The 16,946-nt window shown below is 34.1% G+C and overlaps 1 protein-coding gene across 1 annotated transcript in view; it reads right to left on the bottom strand.

The window, feature by feature from the left end:
• Nucleotides 1–16,270, bottom strand: part of LOC112043641 (RING finger protein 17) — a 33,724-nt gene extending 17,454 nt beyond the window's left edge. The window contains exons 1-13 of the mRNA XM_024079149.2: nt 16,122–16,270; nt 15,880–16,028; nt 14,902–15,143; nt 14,069–14,150; nt 13,112–13,243; nt 12,081–12,232; nt 11,923–12,003; nt 10,476–10,742; nt 9,818–9,906; nt 8,576–8,742; nt 3,806–3,988; nt 3,169–3,240; nt 438–590 (exon numbers count right to left, since the gene is read on the bottom strand). Of these exons, the coding sequence (XP_023934917.1) occupies nt 438–590; nt 3,169–3,240; nt 3,806–3,988; nt 8,576–8,742; nt 9,818–9,906; nt 10,476–10,742; nt 11,923–12,003; nt 12,081–12,232; nt 13,112–13,243; nt 14,069–14,150; nt 14,902–15,143; nt 15,880–15,937 (1,678 nt within the window). The 5' untranslated portion in view covers nt 15,938–16,028; nt 16,122–16,270. The remainder of the gene's footprint in view (nt 1–437; nt 591–3,168; nt 3,241–3,805; nt 3,989–8,575; nt 8,743–9,817; nt 9,907–10,475; nt 10,743–11,922; nt 12,004–12,080; nt 12,233–13,111; nt 13,244–14,068; nt 14,151–14,901; nt 15,144–15,879; nt 16,029–16,121) is intronic.
• Between the last annotated feature and the right edge of the window lie 676 nt (nt 16,271–16,946).

Below are 16,946 nucleotides of genomic sequence, written 5' to 3'. Positions count from 1 at the left end.
AGTATTATCATCATCATCAACTCATATTCGGCTGATTGCAGAGCTAGAGTCTCCTCTCAAAATGAGAGGGGTAAGATCAATAGTCCACCACGCTGGCCCAATGCGGATTGGCAGTCTGATGATCTGTTATCAGACTTCACACACGCAGAGATTTAAGAAAATTCTCTGGTATGCAGGTTTCTTCGCGATGTTTTTCCTTCACCGTTTGAGACACGTGATATTTAATTTCTTAAAATGCACACAGAAGTGTACACCTACACCCTCCGCTATCACGGCCCACCGGCATCAGTGGATATTAGTATAGAAGTATAGATAGAAACGACTGTCTGTTTTCAAAATAACTGTTTTCCCAAGTGCTTACCCCTACACGTGGCGACAAACAGAAACTTAAGCTACTTATAATAGGGTGTTTGATTATATTCATATGCGTCACATACCAATAGCAACATGTTTGAGCGAGGGCCTGGGCAGGGTGCCGGCGTTCCGGAACTCGCGCAACAACTCCTGCACCGTGCTCTGCAGGCAGACGCGCTGCGCATACAACTTGTTCGGGTCCACGATGTGAGACACGTACACCAGCTCCTGGGCGCCTGTACATTACATCATCATCATCATCATCATCATCATCATCATCATCATCATCATCATCATCATCATCATCATCATCATCATCATCATCATCATCATCATCATCATCATCATCATCATCATCATCATCATGTCTTCGAACAGTGCGTGTTGCCAGTGATGACTTACGGATCTGAAACCTGGTCGCTAACTGTGGCCCTCATCACGTCATCAACCCATATTCGGCTCACTACTGAGCTCGAGTCTCCTCTCAGAATGAGAGGGCCAAGGCCATTAGTCCACCACGCTGGCCCAATGCGGATTGGCAGACTTCACACACGCAGAGAATTAAGATAATTCTCTGGTATGCAGGTTTCCTCACGATGTTTTCCTTCACCGATTGAGACACGTGATATTTAATTTCTTAAAATGCACACAACTGAAAAGTTGGAGGTGCATGCCCCGGACCGGCCCGGACCGGATTCGAACCCACACCCTCCGAAATCAGAGGCAGACGTCATGTCCACTGGGCTATCACGGCTCTTATAAAAATATAGTCTCATAAAAAGGCTCAAAGTCACTCAGCAAGCGATGCTGAGTGACTTTGAGCCTATTTCTCTGCGTGATGGAATCAGAAATTAGGAGATCCGCAGAAGAACCAAATTCACTGATATAGCTCAGCGCGTCGCGAAGCTGAAGTGGCAATGGGCGGGCCACATAGTTCGAAGAGCCGATGGACGTTGGGGTCCCCAAGTGCTGGAATAGCGAGTCCAAGTCTCGGAACCATAGGTCGTCACTGGCAACACGCACTGCTCGAAGACTTTTGTCTTTTAATTACCTACATATAGTCAGATGCAATCTTTATGACGTGTCCAAAATATGCCGCGTGTCTCAACGCGCAGGTCATATTTAAAGTACGCGCAGGGTGATGCCCTGCCGCCGCCCTTGCGTAACCGCGTTTTGTTTAAGGCGTTTTTAAGGAAATTTAAAGATTTTTTAGTTTCATGCTTCTCTACGATTTAATGTTTCTTTATAATATGCGTCATATTGACAACATGACAATATTACATGACATTGACAGCTTACACCGGATATGAATTCGACACCAGTTATTTTTATTGGTTGTTTTGAAGACTTTTACTCTATTATCTGTGTCTAAGTTTAATTTGTAGACAAGGGAGTGAAAAAAAAAAAATTATCTAATTAATACGGGTTCCAAAAATTTGGAAAATTATTTTCTAAACAGCAATTTATATCTTCTATCCGTCAAAAATACTATCGACCTGCTTATACATTATAAATAATAAATAATAAAGGCCCATTTTGGGACCTCAGAATACAGAAAACCACCAGAAGCCACGTTTAGATGTCATTCTATAGTGCGCAGTGTGTCCAAAAATTGTACACAATAGCCTGCACTCGTCGCAATTCTCACCCGCGTAATGTTGCTAGTACATGAGGCTGTTAAATTTTTCCCTATTTTGTGGTAAAAATTTATAATGTTAAAAGGAAAACAATAAGTGTACAGTTCATCACATTAAATGTTAACTTGTATGGTAAATAATAAAAACAGTGGGACCGGTTTTCTCGTGATTGCTAAGAGTCAGCAAGAAAATGAACTCTAAAAAATTTAAGACAAGGACAAATAAATAATAGATATAATAAGACGGTAATTATAAAACTTATCAACTAACAAACTAAAGAAATACATATTTACAATAATAATTTTATATATTCCATATAATTATATTATATTATTATTATAAATATGTATTTCAATCGCGTGCACAGTTATTATTATCTCGTCTTATTTCTCTAATTTTTATGTCTCTTAAAATTCAAGTATAAATAAGGCCATTTAATTGGTTTAATATCTTTTAAGAATGTGTTTTGAAGATAAAAATATTTTATTTAATCCTCTTGCTCAAACAAACAAGCAAACAAGTAGGTACACGAACAAACAAAAGACCAAACAAGCACACGAAAACAAACAAATGTGCAAACAAACACACAAACAGACAAGAACGAACGAACTTATTATAATATAGCACGCCATTGTTATTTGTAAAATTTTAAAGCTTTAAGATTATTTTACACTTTCTTTATCTGCGCTGATTACCACAATTTTATTTCAACTTAATTGCCGGAACCTATACCTACCTATTTAGTTGATTAATATTTTACATAAATAATAAATCCTTGAATTGAAATTAAAAGTAGGGAAAATCAAAACAATTACATTGGCAACACTTACAAAATGAAGTCATCGGTTTCTATGACAACTAAATTCACGTAAAAATTATTCATTATTTTAACATAAGAATATTTATTTGTGCTACTTACACGTGAAATGTGATCCTATTCAGTTTCTTTTTTTTACCAACGGCATTTTTACACGAAGGAATAGCACAAGACGGCTTAATTTAATTAAATTTGTCACCTGTATAGCACGTCAAACAACACTACAAACACAGAGTGAGTAATCGTAAAATGTGTAGTTTAAATGGCTTCACTTCTTTGCGCTATCACTCCTTCTGGTGGTTTTCTGTATTCTGAGTTTGGGACATGTCCTTTAACATTTGTACAAAATTCTAGGATTACCTTCTTGTAGCTGTTTAGGTTCCGGAGTGACTTGAAATGGCGTCGTGCATGCCACTGGCCGACGCTGGTCATCTGGTACAAAGAATAGAACAGTATTAATTTTCATTTCCTAATTGGACAGTGTGGAAATGCATGAAGTTACAGCTTAATGTTATAAATATGTTTAAATAAATAAAACCCTTTTTTATTTATTCTTTACAAGTTAGCCCTTGACTACAATCTCACCTAATGGTAAGTGATGTTTCCATCTTAGATTGCAAAGGAGGATGGAAATCCACATGCTTTTCGGTTTCTACACGACATCGTACCGGAACGTTAAATCGCTTAGCGGTACGTCTTTGCCGGTAGGGTGGTAACTAGCCACGGCCGAAGCCTCCCACCAGCCAAACCTTTATGTCACTAAAGGAATAAACTTCAAACTAAATTAATATCTAATAATTTTGTTTCAAACACTCCATTTGGTTAAGGTTTAGTGTTAATGTGACGTCACGAAACAGTTAAAATATAGGCAAATAAATAGCCAAATATAATTTGGCTAGTCAAATAAATATATCATAATTAATTTTTTTATATATTCATGGCTCAAATAAATATAATAATTTAAGACCCTTTTTTATTCTGGATAGTAGCAACTTACAAGAAACATATTTCTTTTGTGAAGTATCACTGTTGTTGGAATTGAGGGAGTTAGTGGAACCGCCCTTACTGCTGCGATACTGTGGGATGTCCTTAATAAATGATTGCTTCAGAACTGCTTCAACCGGCTTTTTGGCCGGCCGGTCGGCCGGTTTGTTTAGCAGTTTCGTTTTTTGGCGTACATCTAAAATTATAGTACTTACAATATAATTATAATAATATACAACATGTCAACATAGGGATTTTTTCAAAACTAATCAAAAGAGAACCGACATTCCTGCCTAAATACCAATAACAACATTGGATAGGATGTTTTATATACTTTAATTAATAATTAGGTCAAAAGTTCCTAATTACTGTGTGGAAAAAGTTATGGCTCAAAAAAGAACAACAATATTTTTCTTTAAAACGTCTTAAAATAATTTAAGAAGCTTCAGATTATTACTCGGTTACTAGCAAAAATAACAACCTGGTCAATATAAAAAAATATATTCGAAATGTTAGTTGCAGTCGTAACTTGTATGCAACATTCATTTTTCTTTAGACGAGAGATGTAAAACGTGTTCGGTGTAAAAGTAAAAAAATGCGGGTAGTAAGATATGATTATTATATTTGCCGTAACTTTTCTCACAACAAAACAAAAGTTAAAGCACATGAAAAATCCTATCCAATGATATATCGCATGTTGTTATTGGTATTTAGGCAGGCTCATATACATTTTTGCCGGTTCTCATTTGTTGTAGGTAATTAGGTGGTGTATCTACTATTTGTATTTTATCCGTTAATTCTTTATCTTTTATATGTCGCGGTCATCGGGTTGAAATGGCCAGCTAATAATTAATGGCCTAAGCCTTTCATTGAATTCTTTTCCATCTCATTAATTTAAATGGTTAAAAAATAACTAGTCAAGAAAATGATCACATCATTTAAACAGTATATCGATAGACTAAAGCCAAATTCGATGTGAAATATTTATCAACAAAACGAATTAAAAAAAAAGGTATAAATTGGTAGTCATCTTACACCAAATACTAATTTTAATTCACTTGTTCCAATTAATGACAATAAATTAGATTAACAATCTTAGAACAATTAGATAAACATAGTTAATATCTTTTGAATAGCATTTTATAAAAAATAATTTTAAATAAATTAGGTGTGAAATGACATGCAATTTTCAAGATAATTTTTAATTTGTTCGTAGATAAAATTCCACATCAAGTTTGGCTTTAGTATAGTCAATTAGTTAATGACAGATACTGTTATTATCTGTGATTATTGATAAGTTTTGACGTTTGGTTAGGGTGACCATGAGTTCACAAATTAGGACACACCTGAAAATAGGACAGTGTTTTATAAGGCGCGTAGCCATAAGTCCACGAAAGGGGTTCTGAATGAAGTAAGCAATTTTTATTTGGTTTTAATATTTTTTTAACACCACAGCTGGGAAGTTCGTTGTATAACACCCTCGTCTTTCGGATAACACGTTAAGCCATTAGTCGTAATCATTATCATCAAAGTCAAACTAAACCCGCCAACTTGCATAGGAGCAGCGTGGTGTTCTAAGTTCCAAAACATTATATCCAAACAATTTGATATATATAAACATTATATATATCAAATTATATAAATGATTAAGTAGGTCTGTGCCCTTGAATGATAGGCTGATGACTGTAATGATCACTATAATAAGAAATATATGCATGTTAAGGTAAATAGGTATTTTGCTTTGTATTTCTTGTTATGCATATTAGTCATTTTTTTTTAAATTTACCTACTCAGTTCAAATTATGTTTTAAAGTTAACAAGTTCAGGTAGCCAATGTAATTATTGCCTTTGACTTTTGTGACGTCATAGTACACAATTGCATAACGCGCTAAAATGACAGTTTTAGACGCTTAAAATAGGATACATATTTGTAATTAATTTAGCAAAACATAATGAGGTTTTATCTCGGTATTTTACTTTTTTTACAGAATTGTATTTATTTATTTAACACTCAACAGTGGATACTATCATACAATTCATTATTTGCATGCAGTAATTCTATTATATCTATAGTTATTTTTAACCATTTATAGGTTTTTACAAAATTCAAAATAATAATTATATATTTTCTTATTATTTTAATCTAACTACAATACAATAGCCTAAATTATCAATATCTGACATAACATGTCTGTCATAATGTGCCGGTATAATACCAATACCGTAGCTAGATTAATGTTATTAAAGTAAGACAAAGATTTTCTAACTCTTTGGTTTAACCACGTAGTCTTTACAGTTCGTTTTAATTATTTTGTACCTTACCTATTTGCCCAAAACTTCCGTCAATATTTGTAGAGAAATGGCATGTAATGTTATAACTAAAGTACAATGTACAAGTACATACAAACATAAACCCTGTTTTGTGCTATAAATCAGCATGACAATATTTTTAAAGCCACACACAGGACTTTAAAAATCAACAAAACGTGTAGTGTATAAATTCTGATATTGCCTTCCCCACAATTTTGACGTGACAACGTCTTATAAATTGGTTTGCCGGGTGACACTTCAAGAAACTGCGTTACGCTCCGCTCACGTTATGCGCTCACAATGAGAGCGAGTGAGAGGCACGCGTCCCTTCCACTCGGGCATGGTTAGCCCGCCTAAGAGCGAGAGAGACAGACATAAAAAGTGAAAGGCACGCGTCCCTTCCACTCGAGCACAGTTAGCCCGCCTAAGAGCGAGAGAGACAGAGCGAGAGAGAGAGAGAGTGAGAGAGATAGGCATACACACCGGTTCAAATTATGAATATTCACATTAAAATTATTTTACCACTCAAAGTCGTTGTCACGTAAAACTTTCGCCCGTATACCGACTTTACAGGCAACCAATTTTTTTTAAATGTAAAATTCATCACACTGCTTTTTCGTACCTATGTAAAAAGGTATCCTATTTCAAACTAACCATAATAAGGAATCAATTACCACGTCATTCATTAAGATATGTTGAGTAATTTAGGCGCTAACAATGATCACAACAACCATACAAAGTCCGGCCGCTCAGAGATTGCGTTTCTGACATTACCGTCTGTTTCATCACTACAAAACAAACAGTTGACATAACCTTGAAATGACGTGGTTAGACTATAAATTATTGTTTGGTTATTTGTTAATTAATTAATTGTTAATAATTTTAGCCCAAAATTAACACGTTTATTGTAAGTTGCTATAATTATTCTATTTTTAATGTTATTACTCGTTATTAAGGTTAATAGGACAGGACTGGCGTACAATTTACGGCAAAATATTGAATATCTTTACAATTTTGCCGTAAGTTACATCGCCCATTCGATCACGACCTGTCAAAAACGCAATCTCTGAGCGGCCGGACTTTATAGTCTAAAATACAAACTTACATAGACTGCTATAATCAAAACCCTTCTTAATGGCTACGTCGTATTTGGATAAAATTTCAATTCCTTTGTCAATTTTGTGTTCTTGCCCTTAAATCCAAATTTAAATTCGGTTATTTCAAGTAGATTTTGTTTACAAAAACAATTTAATATTTTTTTATTAAGTTTATTATTATTTATTGTTATAATTTCATGTGCACTTGAAGTTATATAAATTATAATATTATAGTAAAAATACATAAATAAATATGTAAATTAAATTAAAGGATATCCGATTTTTTGCTTTAAACATAAAAGTAAATTTCAACACGATTCAGTTTTCGAATTAAAAATGGGTAAACTTTCAGAGTAAATATTATAAACCATGGTTTTGGTTTGGTTCATCAAAAACTAGTAATGAAAAGTTGCTTGATGTAATGGCACAGATAACCTATAGACTATCATGATGGACAGTGTTTTCTGACGTTTAATCAAAAGTTAAATTTTATATTAAAATTTGGGAGTATTAAAATCGCAAAAAATACGATGTATTAAATTGATTTGCGGAAGACGGTTTGGCTTGTGATAGTAGTAAGGGCGATGCCTCACTACGTGTCGTCGCAACGGATCAACGCATATAATATTGTATGCCACACCTGCGTTGCGTTGAGGCACGACGTCGCAACGCAAAAGGACAACGCAAGCACCCAGTCAGTCTCATCAATGTATGTGTTACCGTTAAATTGTAAAATATGTCAGTTTATAATCACACTCGTGATATTATAATCTGCCGTCATATTGTGAACTGAAAATACTGATTACAATTTAACGAGTTATTTTTCGGTATGTTATAATCTATCGGAAGCGAAACCGTTAAATTGGAATATTAAAACGTCAACTGTCCGAACTTGCCCCCGATTGGTCGGCCTTACAGCAGACCGTTCTGTGTCCATAGAGTTAGCAATGAAACACATATGACAGTCAAATAAAATAATTCAAGAATTGTGACTTCACTTATTTATTTATTATACCTAAAGACTGACCTAAGACAGACGGCTTAACGAGAACTCCGGCTGAGGGTTTTAACAACCAACTACCCAATTTAATATTTCATGGCCCAACCTCTCTCGATACGATTTTTTATACATAAATAAAACGAGTTTATTTTAAAATTATATTAAAACTACGTACCTATCCATATTAACTACATATTGTTATTGTTAGGGGAATACAAACAAAAAGTATGATATTAGTACTGAAATGTTTAATTATAGAACTTTTATGACCCACCTGTTTTTACGTTTATTATGTGTATAATAAGTAAACGAACTAAAAAAGAAAAAAACAAAAAAATATACAATAAATATTTGGGCAGCAAGTAAAATATTTTACCTTTAACAAGCTCTGGTGGGTACACAATCGACTTTGGCACTGGTGGTATGTCTTTATTGCTTTTAGCTAACTCTTCATGAGTGTACAAACCATATTTTGGACTGGCGTTGCCCTCGACTTTTATGTAGTCGTCTATTAATGAATACAAATCATCTTTCACTACCAAACTGTAAATGGAAATTTATTTTACATTATAAATATTATTGTAGATAGTAAACACGAAAACCTGAAAAAATTCGAGTCGGACTTACACACAGGGTTCTGTACAAATAATTATACTTAAGAAGCGAAAACTGTGTACGACACCCTGTTTTTAAGATTTGATTACAAATGTATAGTTTTAAGACTTCACTATACTTGTAGTAGATGATGTAACATACCAAATTTGTTTTGGTAGTTTTTTTTACGTTAAGGATTTATTCAGTTTCAAAGAAGAAGACTGCGTATAAAGGACCGTGAAAGTAATCCTAAAAGCGTATCGTTTTTTCTTTTGAGTTACGGAGGCCTAAAATTTATTTAGATCGTTTTGAGACTGAACTTGTCAAGTTGTCAACATGTAGAATGTGATCCATGCATGCCCTGCAGTCATGCTCCTTTTAAGCGACTAGTAGCCGCCCTGCGGGTACACCCGCATAAGTCCCGGTCCCGTGAGAAAACAGGGATATAATATAGCCTAAGACACTCACAAATAACGTGGCTTTCTAGTGGTAAAAGAATTTTCAAAATTGGTTTAGCAGATCTAGAGATTACTACAACACCACTACCTCTTTATAATATTAGTATGGATGCCGATGGTTTATATTTTCGATCAGGTAGGCCATCTGTATAGTCTGTCAAATATTATGATAAATAATAAAAATAAATAGAAAAAATAGTCAAAGGTTGCTGATAGGGTTGAAACAGAACATCTTTTTAACATAATACCATCAATCACCTATTAAAAAGTTGATGCACAATCAGCGACCAAAAATCGTCCCAACTCAATGACTGCCAAAACAACTTCTTGGCACTCAATTCAAGTAGTCGCATTTGCAAATTTATCCTTAAAACAAATCCTTAAGGTTGAAATTGCTGTGAATTTGGTAATTTATTGAATATTGGACTATATTTAAAGGCCTTTAGGTATAATTTTCTTTACCAATAATTCTACAACTGTCAAAGCAAAATTGGCCAGTTTTTAAGTGAAATTTTCTACATGATTGTGTGTCTTTTTAATATAAGAGGTCAATGCATAATACATACTTTAAGGTATTTTCAGCATCGTCGCAATGCAAGTACCATGGAGTGTTAACAACTTCCATTGCTTTGTCGATAAGCGTCATTAAGTTCAACTGAAAAAGACAGAAGCGCTTAAAATTACAGAGTCAAAAATATTTCTATCATTCCAAAAACCCGGATAAGTGCGAGTGGGACTCGCCCACCGAGTGTTCCGTACGTAGGATCATTGTAAATAACTTAGGAATCGAATTGCGCAGTAATCACTGAGTTTTCCCCCACTGTTCTTTGTTAATGTTGTCTATAACAATGTTACTTGCATTTCCTTGAGTCAAAATAAAATGTTTTTTCTGAATAAACAGCCTTTTTTATGTAAACTTAGAAGTTTGATTTTTTTTCACAACCTCATAGGAACGTAGGTCTCAGTATACAGTTTACAAATTCATAACTCCACGCATTTCAGATATGAAGGGTCTTGACAAACAAGTAGACAACAGTGACCTTATAAGAGTTCCGTTTTGTCCTTTTTACCGGACCCTAAAAATTAAGTCTGTTTGCAATTTGAAATCGTTGCTTTCAAATGCTAAATTGAGTAAGAATATTTTTAAAATTTTCATTAATTGTAAAACTGACAATGTTAATATCGGATTTCGTTTTATATTACAAATGTAAAATACATACATACCTCATTTAGTCTATTTAAATCCAAAGAAATTATATCATTTAAAGTGCTTTTTGCTTTCTTAATACTCTCACAAACAATATCTTTGGTTTTATATAGAGATTCCATTTCCTGGCCTTTCAATTCAAACAGTTTGTTTGTAATATCATCCTTTTGTTTTTGTATGATGGCATTGATTTTGGAATAGTGCTGTTCAACATTATTGAACATTTTCACATATTGAGATGAAGTTCCTTCGTTGTGCAACTTCGTCAGCAAATTTCCAATATCCTAAAAACCAATGTTGTTAAGGATCTCATCATCACCATCATCATATCAGCCGATGGACGTCCACTGCAGAACATAGGCCTTTTGTAGGGACTTCCAAACATCACGATACTGAGCCACCTGCATCCAGCGAATCCCTGCGACTCGCTTAATGTCAGTCCACCTGGTGGGGGGTCGGCCAACACTGCGCTTACTAGTGCAGGGTCGCCACTCCAGCACTTAGGGACCCCAACGTCCATCGGCTCTTCGTACTATGTGCCCCGCCCATTGCCACTTCAGCTTCGCAACTCGTTGAGCTATGTGGGTGACTTTGGTTCTGCGCTTAAGCATCTACCTCAGACTAATTATATAAGGATCTGCCTCACTAGACGTTACTTTTCTGTCAAAATATATGATCAACGATCTAATGCGATTATAAAACTGTCTCTATAGTATCGATGTTTCATAGTTGTAACCGTGTTCGTCGGTTAAAGAGCTTCGTAAAAATACCTTTTGACGGCCTCCGTGGCGCAGTGGTATGCAGGATGAATTTACAAGAAGAGATTCTGGATTCGATCCCCAGCTAGGCCGATTGAGGTTTACTTAATTGGTTGGCCGTGGCTAGTTACCACCCTACCGGCAAAGGCGTACTGCCAAGCGATATAGCGTTCCGGTACGGTATACTGTTTGAGTGAGTAAGTTGACTGAGGGGAATAACTGAAGAAAGTTAATTTTTCATTATTTTAGTAGTTTCTTGTTAATTTTTCATTATTTTAGTGGTTATTATTAATTTATTTTATTATTTTAGTGGTTGCTAAACATCAAGATGTTTAGCAACCACTTACAGACAGATCATAATTTAATAAATTGGTCTTGTATTGCTGACGCTCCTTCAGATTTTCACACCAACACATAGTCACACAACCAACTGACTCAAACAAATTATTTATATAATTCATTTCATACAAAGTTTTTATTGTTTATTGATTACTAGCAGACTACCGCGTGGAATTTTACACAAATCCCGTGAGAACCATGGATTTTTACAAGATGAAAAAAGTAAAATGCATTTCCATTTAATATTTCAGCCAAATCGCTTCAGTAGTCGCAGCACAAAGGAGGAACAAACACACACACACACACACACACACACAAACTTTCGCCTTTATAATAATAGTGAAAAGTGAAATTACAAACTACTTACCACACTAGTATTAGTGAGTCTTCTTAATATTTCATCAACTTTGGGAGCCAAATCAGAAAGGTCAGATGCAAACTTTTCATTCTATAGAATTAGAAAGAAATCAATTAATACATTACAAGAATTATTTCTCATACAATTTTCAATAAAACATTACATACCGCTTCGCGAATAGTTATTACATCATGGTCTTTGCAAGCCCTCTCTCCTAGCAACGCACAGTTCACACAAAAAAATTTTGAACAGTCTTTGCAATAAAATCCCATCATTGTATCAGTATGGACGTTGCACTTAAATATTTCTGGTGAAGATTCTGAAAGAAAGAAAGAGATCTATTTTCTGCATTATAATTTACAAGAATAGCTATAATATAAAAAATACTATAGCAATGTTATAAAGAGGAAAAATTTGATTGTTTTAACCCCAAGTTCCCAAGGGATCAAGATCTACATGTCGTCTGCCAGAGAGATATTATATCCGAAATCTCGTAGAAGTATTCCTGTTTCTCATTACCTTGAAGTATGCAATAAGAGTAAAAAGGCAAGCTCTTTCACAATTTTAATCGACTCCCAGGTGAACTGTCATAGGAATGTGCTGGATGCAGGCGGCTCAGGATCGTGATGTTTGGAAGTCCAACATCATCAAGGACATCTATCAACTAATATGATGATGATGAAGATCTCAATTTTCATGTTTTAAAAGAGAGAGGGCACATACCCTGTTATAAGCTCACAAAATATTTAAAGCAAATGTCATAAAGACATTGAAGTTTTGGTTTGGACTGGCACCCCTGGCCGACCCCTCAACTTTATTCAGGGCTCACAATAGTTTTGGGTTGAAAATGAAGAAGCCATCGGAACTCTACAAACACCTTAGAGTTGAGTGAATAAATATTATGAATTAACAAACGTATTAACTAAAAATGGCTATGTAGTTAGTCTGTACGCCATAGAAGTAGGTGCAAGAGGATTACCAGCAAAATTTCTCTATAACTTGCTTAAAGACTTTGGCCACCCTAGAAGTGCAGGTAGTTCTATATTAGAACAAGTATCCAAAGCTGCTCAAATAGGATCTTACCAAATTTGTATAGGCAGCGAGAACAACACATCCTGGACTTCGGTGTTTTTCTCTCTACCACACAATGGACCCAGCACCTGCACGGTGAATCTGGTAGGATATTTGTCTCACTTACCAATATTTCGAAGTACATGCGTTTTGAAAACTGCAAAATTCATATGTGTTTTGTTGAAGCAATCCTTACAAAGGCTTTGCACACACTGCTGGCACATTTTTGAAGTTGGTCCATGGCATTCAATGCATTCATCTAATATAGAAAGAAATGGATAAAATATATATAGAGAAGTTTGGGTTACAAATGCTTATTAATTAATGCTCATCAGCAATATTATTTAGAGAAATATTTTTTTATTGAACTATATATACAAGAAAACTGATTATTCTTCTTACATATTTCTGAACATTAACATGTAGACTATTACACTACAAAATAAAGTGATACTTATTGTTATCTTAATAATTTTCTGTGTACTCCTAAAAAAGTTATCCAAAGAATGCAAATCTAGAAGGATCATACCAAATTGGGCTGGACACGGAGAACAAGTGAAAAATAGAGTGATTACAAGTTTAAATGGAATTTCTGAACTCTAAACCACACAACAACACAAGTTCCGGGATTTGTTTCACTTTGCCACACTATGGTCCTGGGTGAATCCAAGGAATTAATGAATGAAGGAAACTTTTTTACAATCTCTTCCTTTACATCAAACCCTTTACTACAATCTCACCTGATGGTAAGTGATGATGCAATCTAAGATAGGCTCAGCCGGGGATCTAACCCAGGACTCTAGAACTCCATGTTGTAAATCCACTGTAAATGGTGCATACCACTGTGCCATGGAGGCCGTCAACTATGTGCAATATAGTTGTGACGGCTCATATTGTACATGACATATTGTTGTAAGTACAATGGTACCAAATTTTACTACTAAGGTTAATTTGCTTAAATCACTTTATGAAAATCTATTATACTTCTTTCGTTTTTTGGATGTTATCATGAACAGAGACTACCAAATAAACTTATGGAATGTTAATATACTTGTTGTATGAATTAAAAATTGATATTACTAACCTTGTATCTCAACATTGTTAATGATAGATTTTATATCTGTGTAATATTCATCAGCTGGTATCTCTTTATTTGAATCTTTAATCTGCAAATAATATTTAATGGAAATTTGAAATGATGAAAAAGTTATATCTCGAAGGTTTGCTGGTATATTCCACTTTACAACCCTGATTGATTACTAGAAGACACTGCAATAAACATTCAGTTGCTTGCCACAGGCAGAGTAGGGTTCCAGTTGTATGTCACCAATACAGGCTGCTACAAAAAATTGTGGTTTATGCATCAATCTCCTATTAAAAAGTGGATGCACAATCAGCAACCAAATAGTGTCCCCACTCAATGAGTGCCAAGCACAACTTCTTGGCACTCAATTCAAGTTGTCGCATTTGCAAATTCAATCTTAAACCTTAAGGTCGAATTTGCTCTGAATTTAGGATTTTATTGAATATTGGACTATATTTAAAGGCATTTAGGTATAATTTTCTTTATAGATAATTCTAAAACTGTCAAAGCAAAATTGGCCCATTTTTAAGTGAAATTTTCTGCATGATTGTGCATCCTTTTATTATAAGATGTCAATGGGTTTATAGTTGGCCAACCACTCTTATAAGATTTAATTCCTGTTTTTTATAACAAAGCATAATAGTTATGTTAGCCCAGGTCTGGAGGCATGCCTATGCCTCTAACTTTTAATATTAGCCTAACCCTTCTAATTCTGAGACAAAACTGCAACAGATAGTTATGATGTATATAGGTTGTTAATTTTGATGATGATATCAATATTTGTAATTACTTTTAAGAAAGCAATAATAATACAAGTTATTATGATAACATACCTCCATATGTTGCAATGCAAGCTCTCCAACCATATAAACATTGACGGGAAACAACTTGTACAGTGACACTTTATTCTGCACCAGTTGATCTGCATCTGCAGCGTCCAGTTGCATGGTTGTGAGGCATATTTTACAATCAATTGGTTCTCCAAATTTCACCAAGTTTCGGACACAGTTCTCACACGTAGAGTGACCACATGTCAGGAATAGTGGAAGATTAGGAAAGAATTTGGAATTTGTTGCTGGAATTAATGCAAAAACACTGTATTGCTGTTAAGCAGTAGAAATAAGCATGGCAGACATCCCTGAACAAGCAGTCTACTACTAAACATAATAAGCATACTTTTAAACTGCTTTTTAAGCAAATGTGCACACTTAGAGAGCAAGGTAGGCCATAAATGTCACCTACCTTGTTAATATATAAACATAAATGCAAAAGGTACTCAATTCATCACAAAATAAAAACTTAGAACTAGAGAACAGCAATGATGTTTGGCAGCAGTAATAAAATAAACTTAACCCAACCAGCTTTTTACTAGTATACTAGTAAAAATTAGGGTATAAATCACTAGTCAATATTTAACTAATTTTATTTGTTCCTAAATTAATGACAAATAATTTGTTTATTATTAAGCCCAGAAAATTATTTAAAATATATTCTGGATATATATCTTTAAAGGTATAAAGGACTTTATAGTTCTATCCAGAATAACATTTTATGAGAAAACAATACATAATTAGCTATGAAATTACATGTGTATATTTATTTTTAAATTGTTTGTCTGTATACATTCCGCAAATAGTTTGGCTTTAATGTAGCTGCTGAGATACCTACTCTAGCTATAATAGAACTAGAATTTATTTTATACTAACATTGACCATCATAAAACCGGCGAAAACGTTCGCGTTTGTTTTGATTTGCACACTGCACATAAGCACAACAAAGTCTCGTGTAAAAATGTTGATCTTCGAACTTACCTTTCAGTTGATATAACTGACAGCAATTTGGACAACATTTTTTAATTTTTTCGTCCATTGTATTCAAAATCTTATTAGTTTTCAGTAAGTAGGTATACCCTCGAATGTATAATTTATCTGACTCGCATCCATAAATTACTTGATATATTCTGTAAGTAGTAATAAAAGATATTTAAAACATCGGAATAAGTAAATAATAAAATTGTTTTCACGTTAAAGTAATAAATACTATCCTTACTTACCCAAATAATATGGAAAAAATAATCTTCGAATTTTCTGATCAGATTTCATCCGCGGCAGTCTTTTAGAAAAAGTTAAGAAAAGAACCATAGACAGCCGACATAGACGGGAGAGCAAAAACGTTGTCTATAATAATTTACTCTTTGGTCTTAATGTCCCACAAAACTAAACGCAAAATTCCCTAAATTCTGTGAGAAAAATATTTACAATCCTCACAAATTCATAAAATATAAAGGAAAACAAATGCATTTGTGCAGTTCAGTGGAAATAATACAGTTTTAACTGGTAATTTTAGGGCTTCTGACATTATATCTTTAAAATGAAGAATTTCACTATGTGCAAAATCGCTTGAAACTTTGTTACAATAAAGCTCTTATTTACCTACATATAAATTACTTTTTGTTTTATTTAAAAATAACAAGTAGTTATGATTTTACATGTACTCAAAGTTCGCATAAATATTGACTCCCGCTAACAGTCGCGTGATTGTGCGTGACGTCATCGTGTCACACTCGCTCACTGCTCAGCCCTCAGCTGGCTTTTTATTACCGCTACCTTACCTACTCACGAACTCCTGGTTAGAATTGAAAAAAAGTTCATTTCGGGAGCTTCTGTTACATGTGCTGCAGTAAAGTTTGCGACATCATAAATCTATCTTTTAATCTTAACTCGCTATAATCTTTTTCATTTCTATATATCTTCTATATATTTTATTTCTATAATTTGTTTTTTCTAAACATTATATTAATCGTAATCCAAAAAGTACAATATTCGTCACTATTATTTCATTGAACAAAAATTGAGTCCAAATTTCCCATAATTCAGGA

Source organism: Bicyclus anynana, chromosome 10, assembly GCF_947172395.1.
Source record: "Bicyclus anynana chromosome 10, ilBicAnyn1.1, whole genome shotgun sequence".
NCBI lineage: Eukaryota > Metazoa > Arthropoda > Insecta > Lepidoptera > Nymphalidae > Bicyclus > Bicyclus anynana.
The sequence above is the reverse complement of the archived record's forward strand: the minus strand, read 5'-3'. Positions and strand labels throughout refer to the sequence as shown.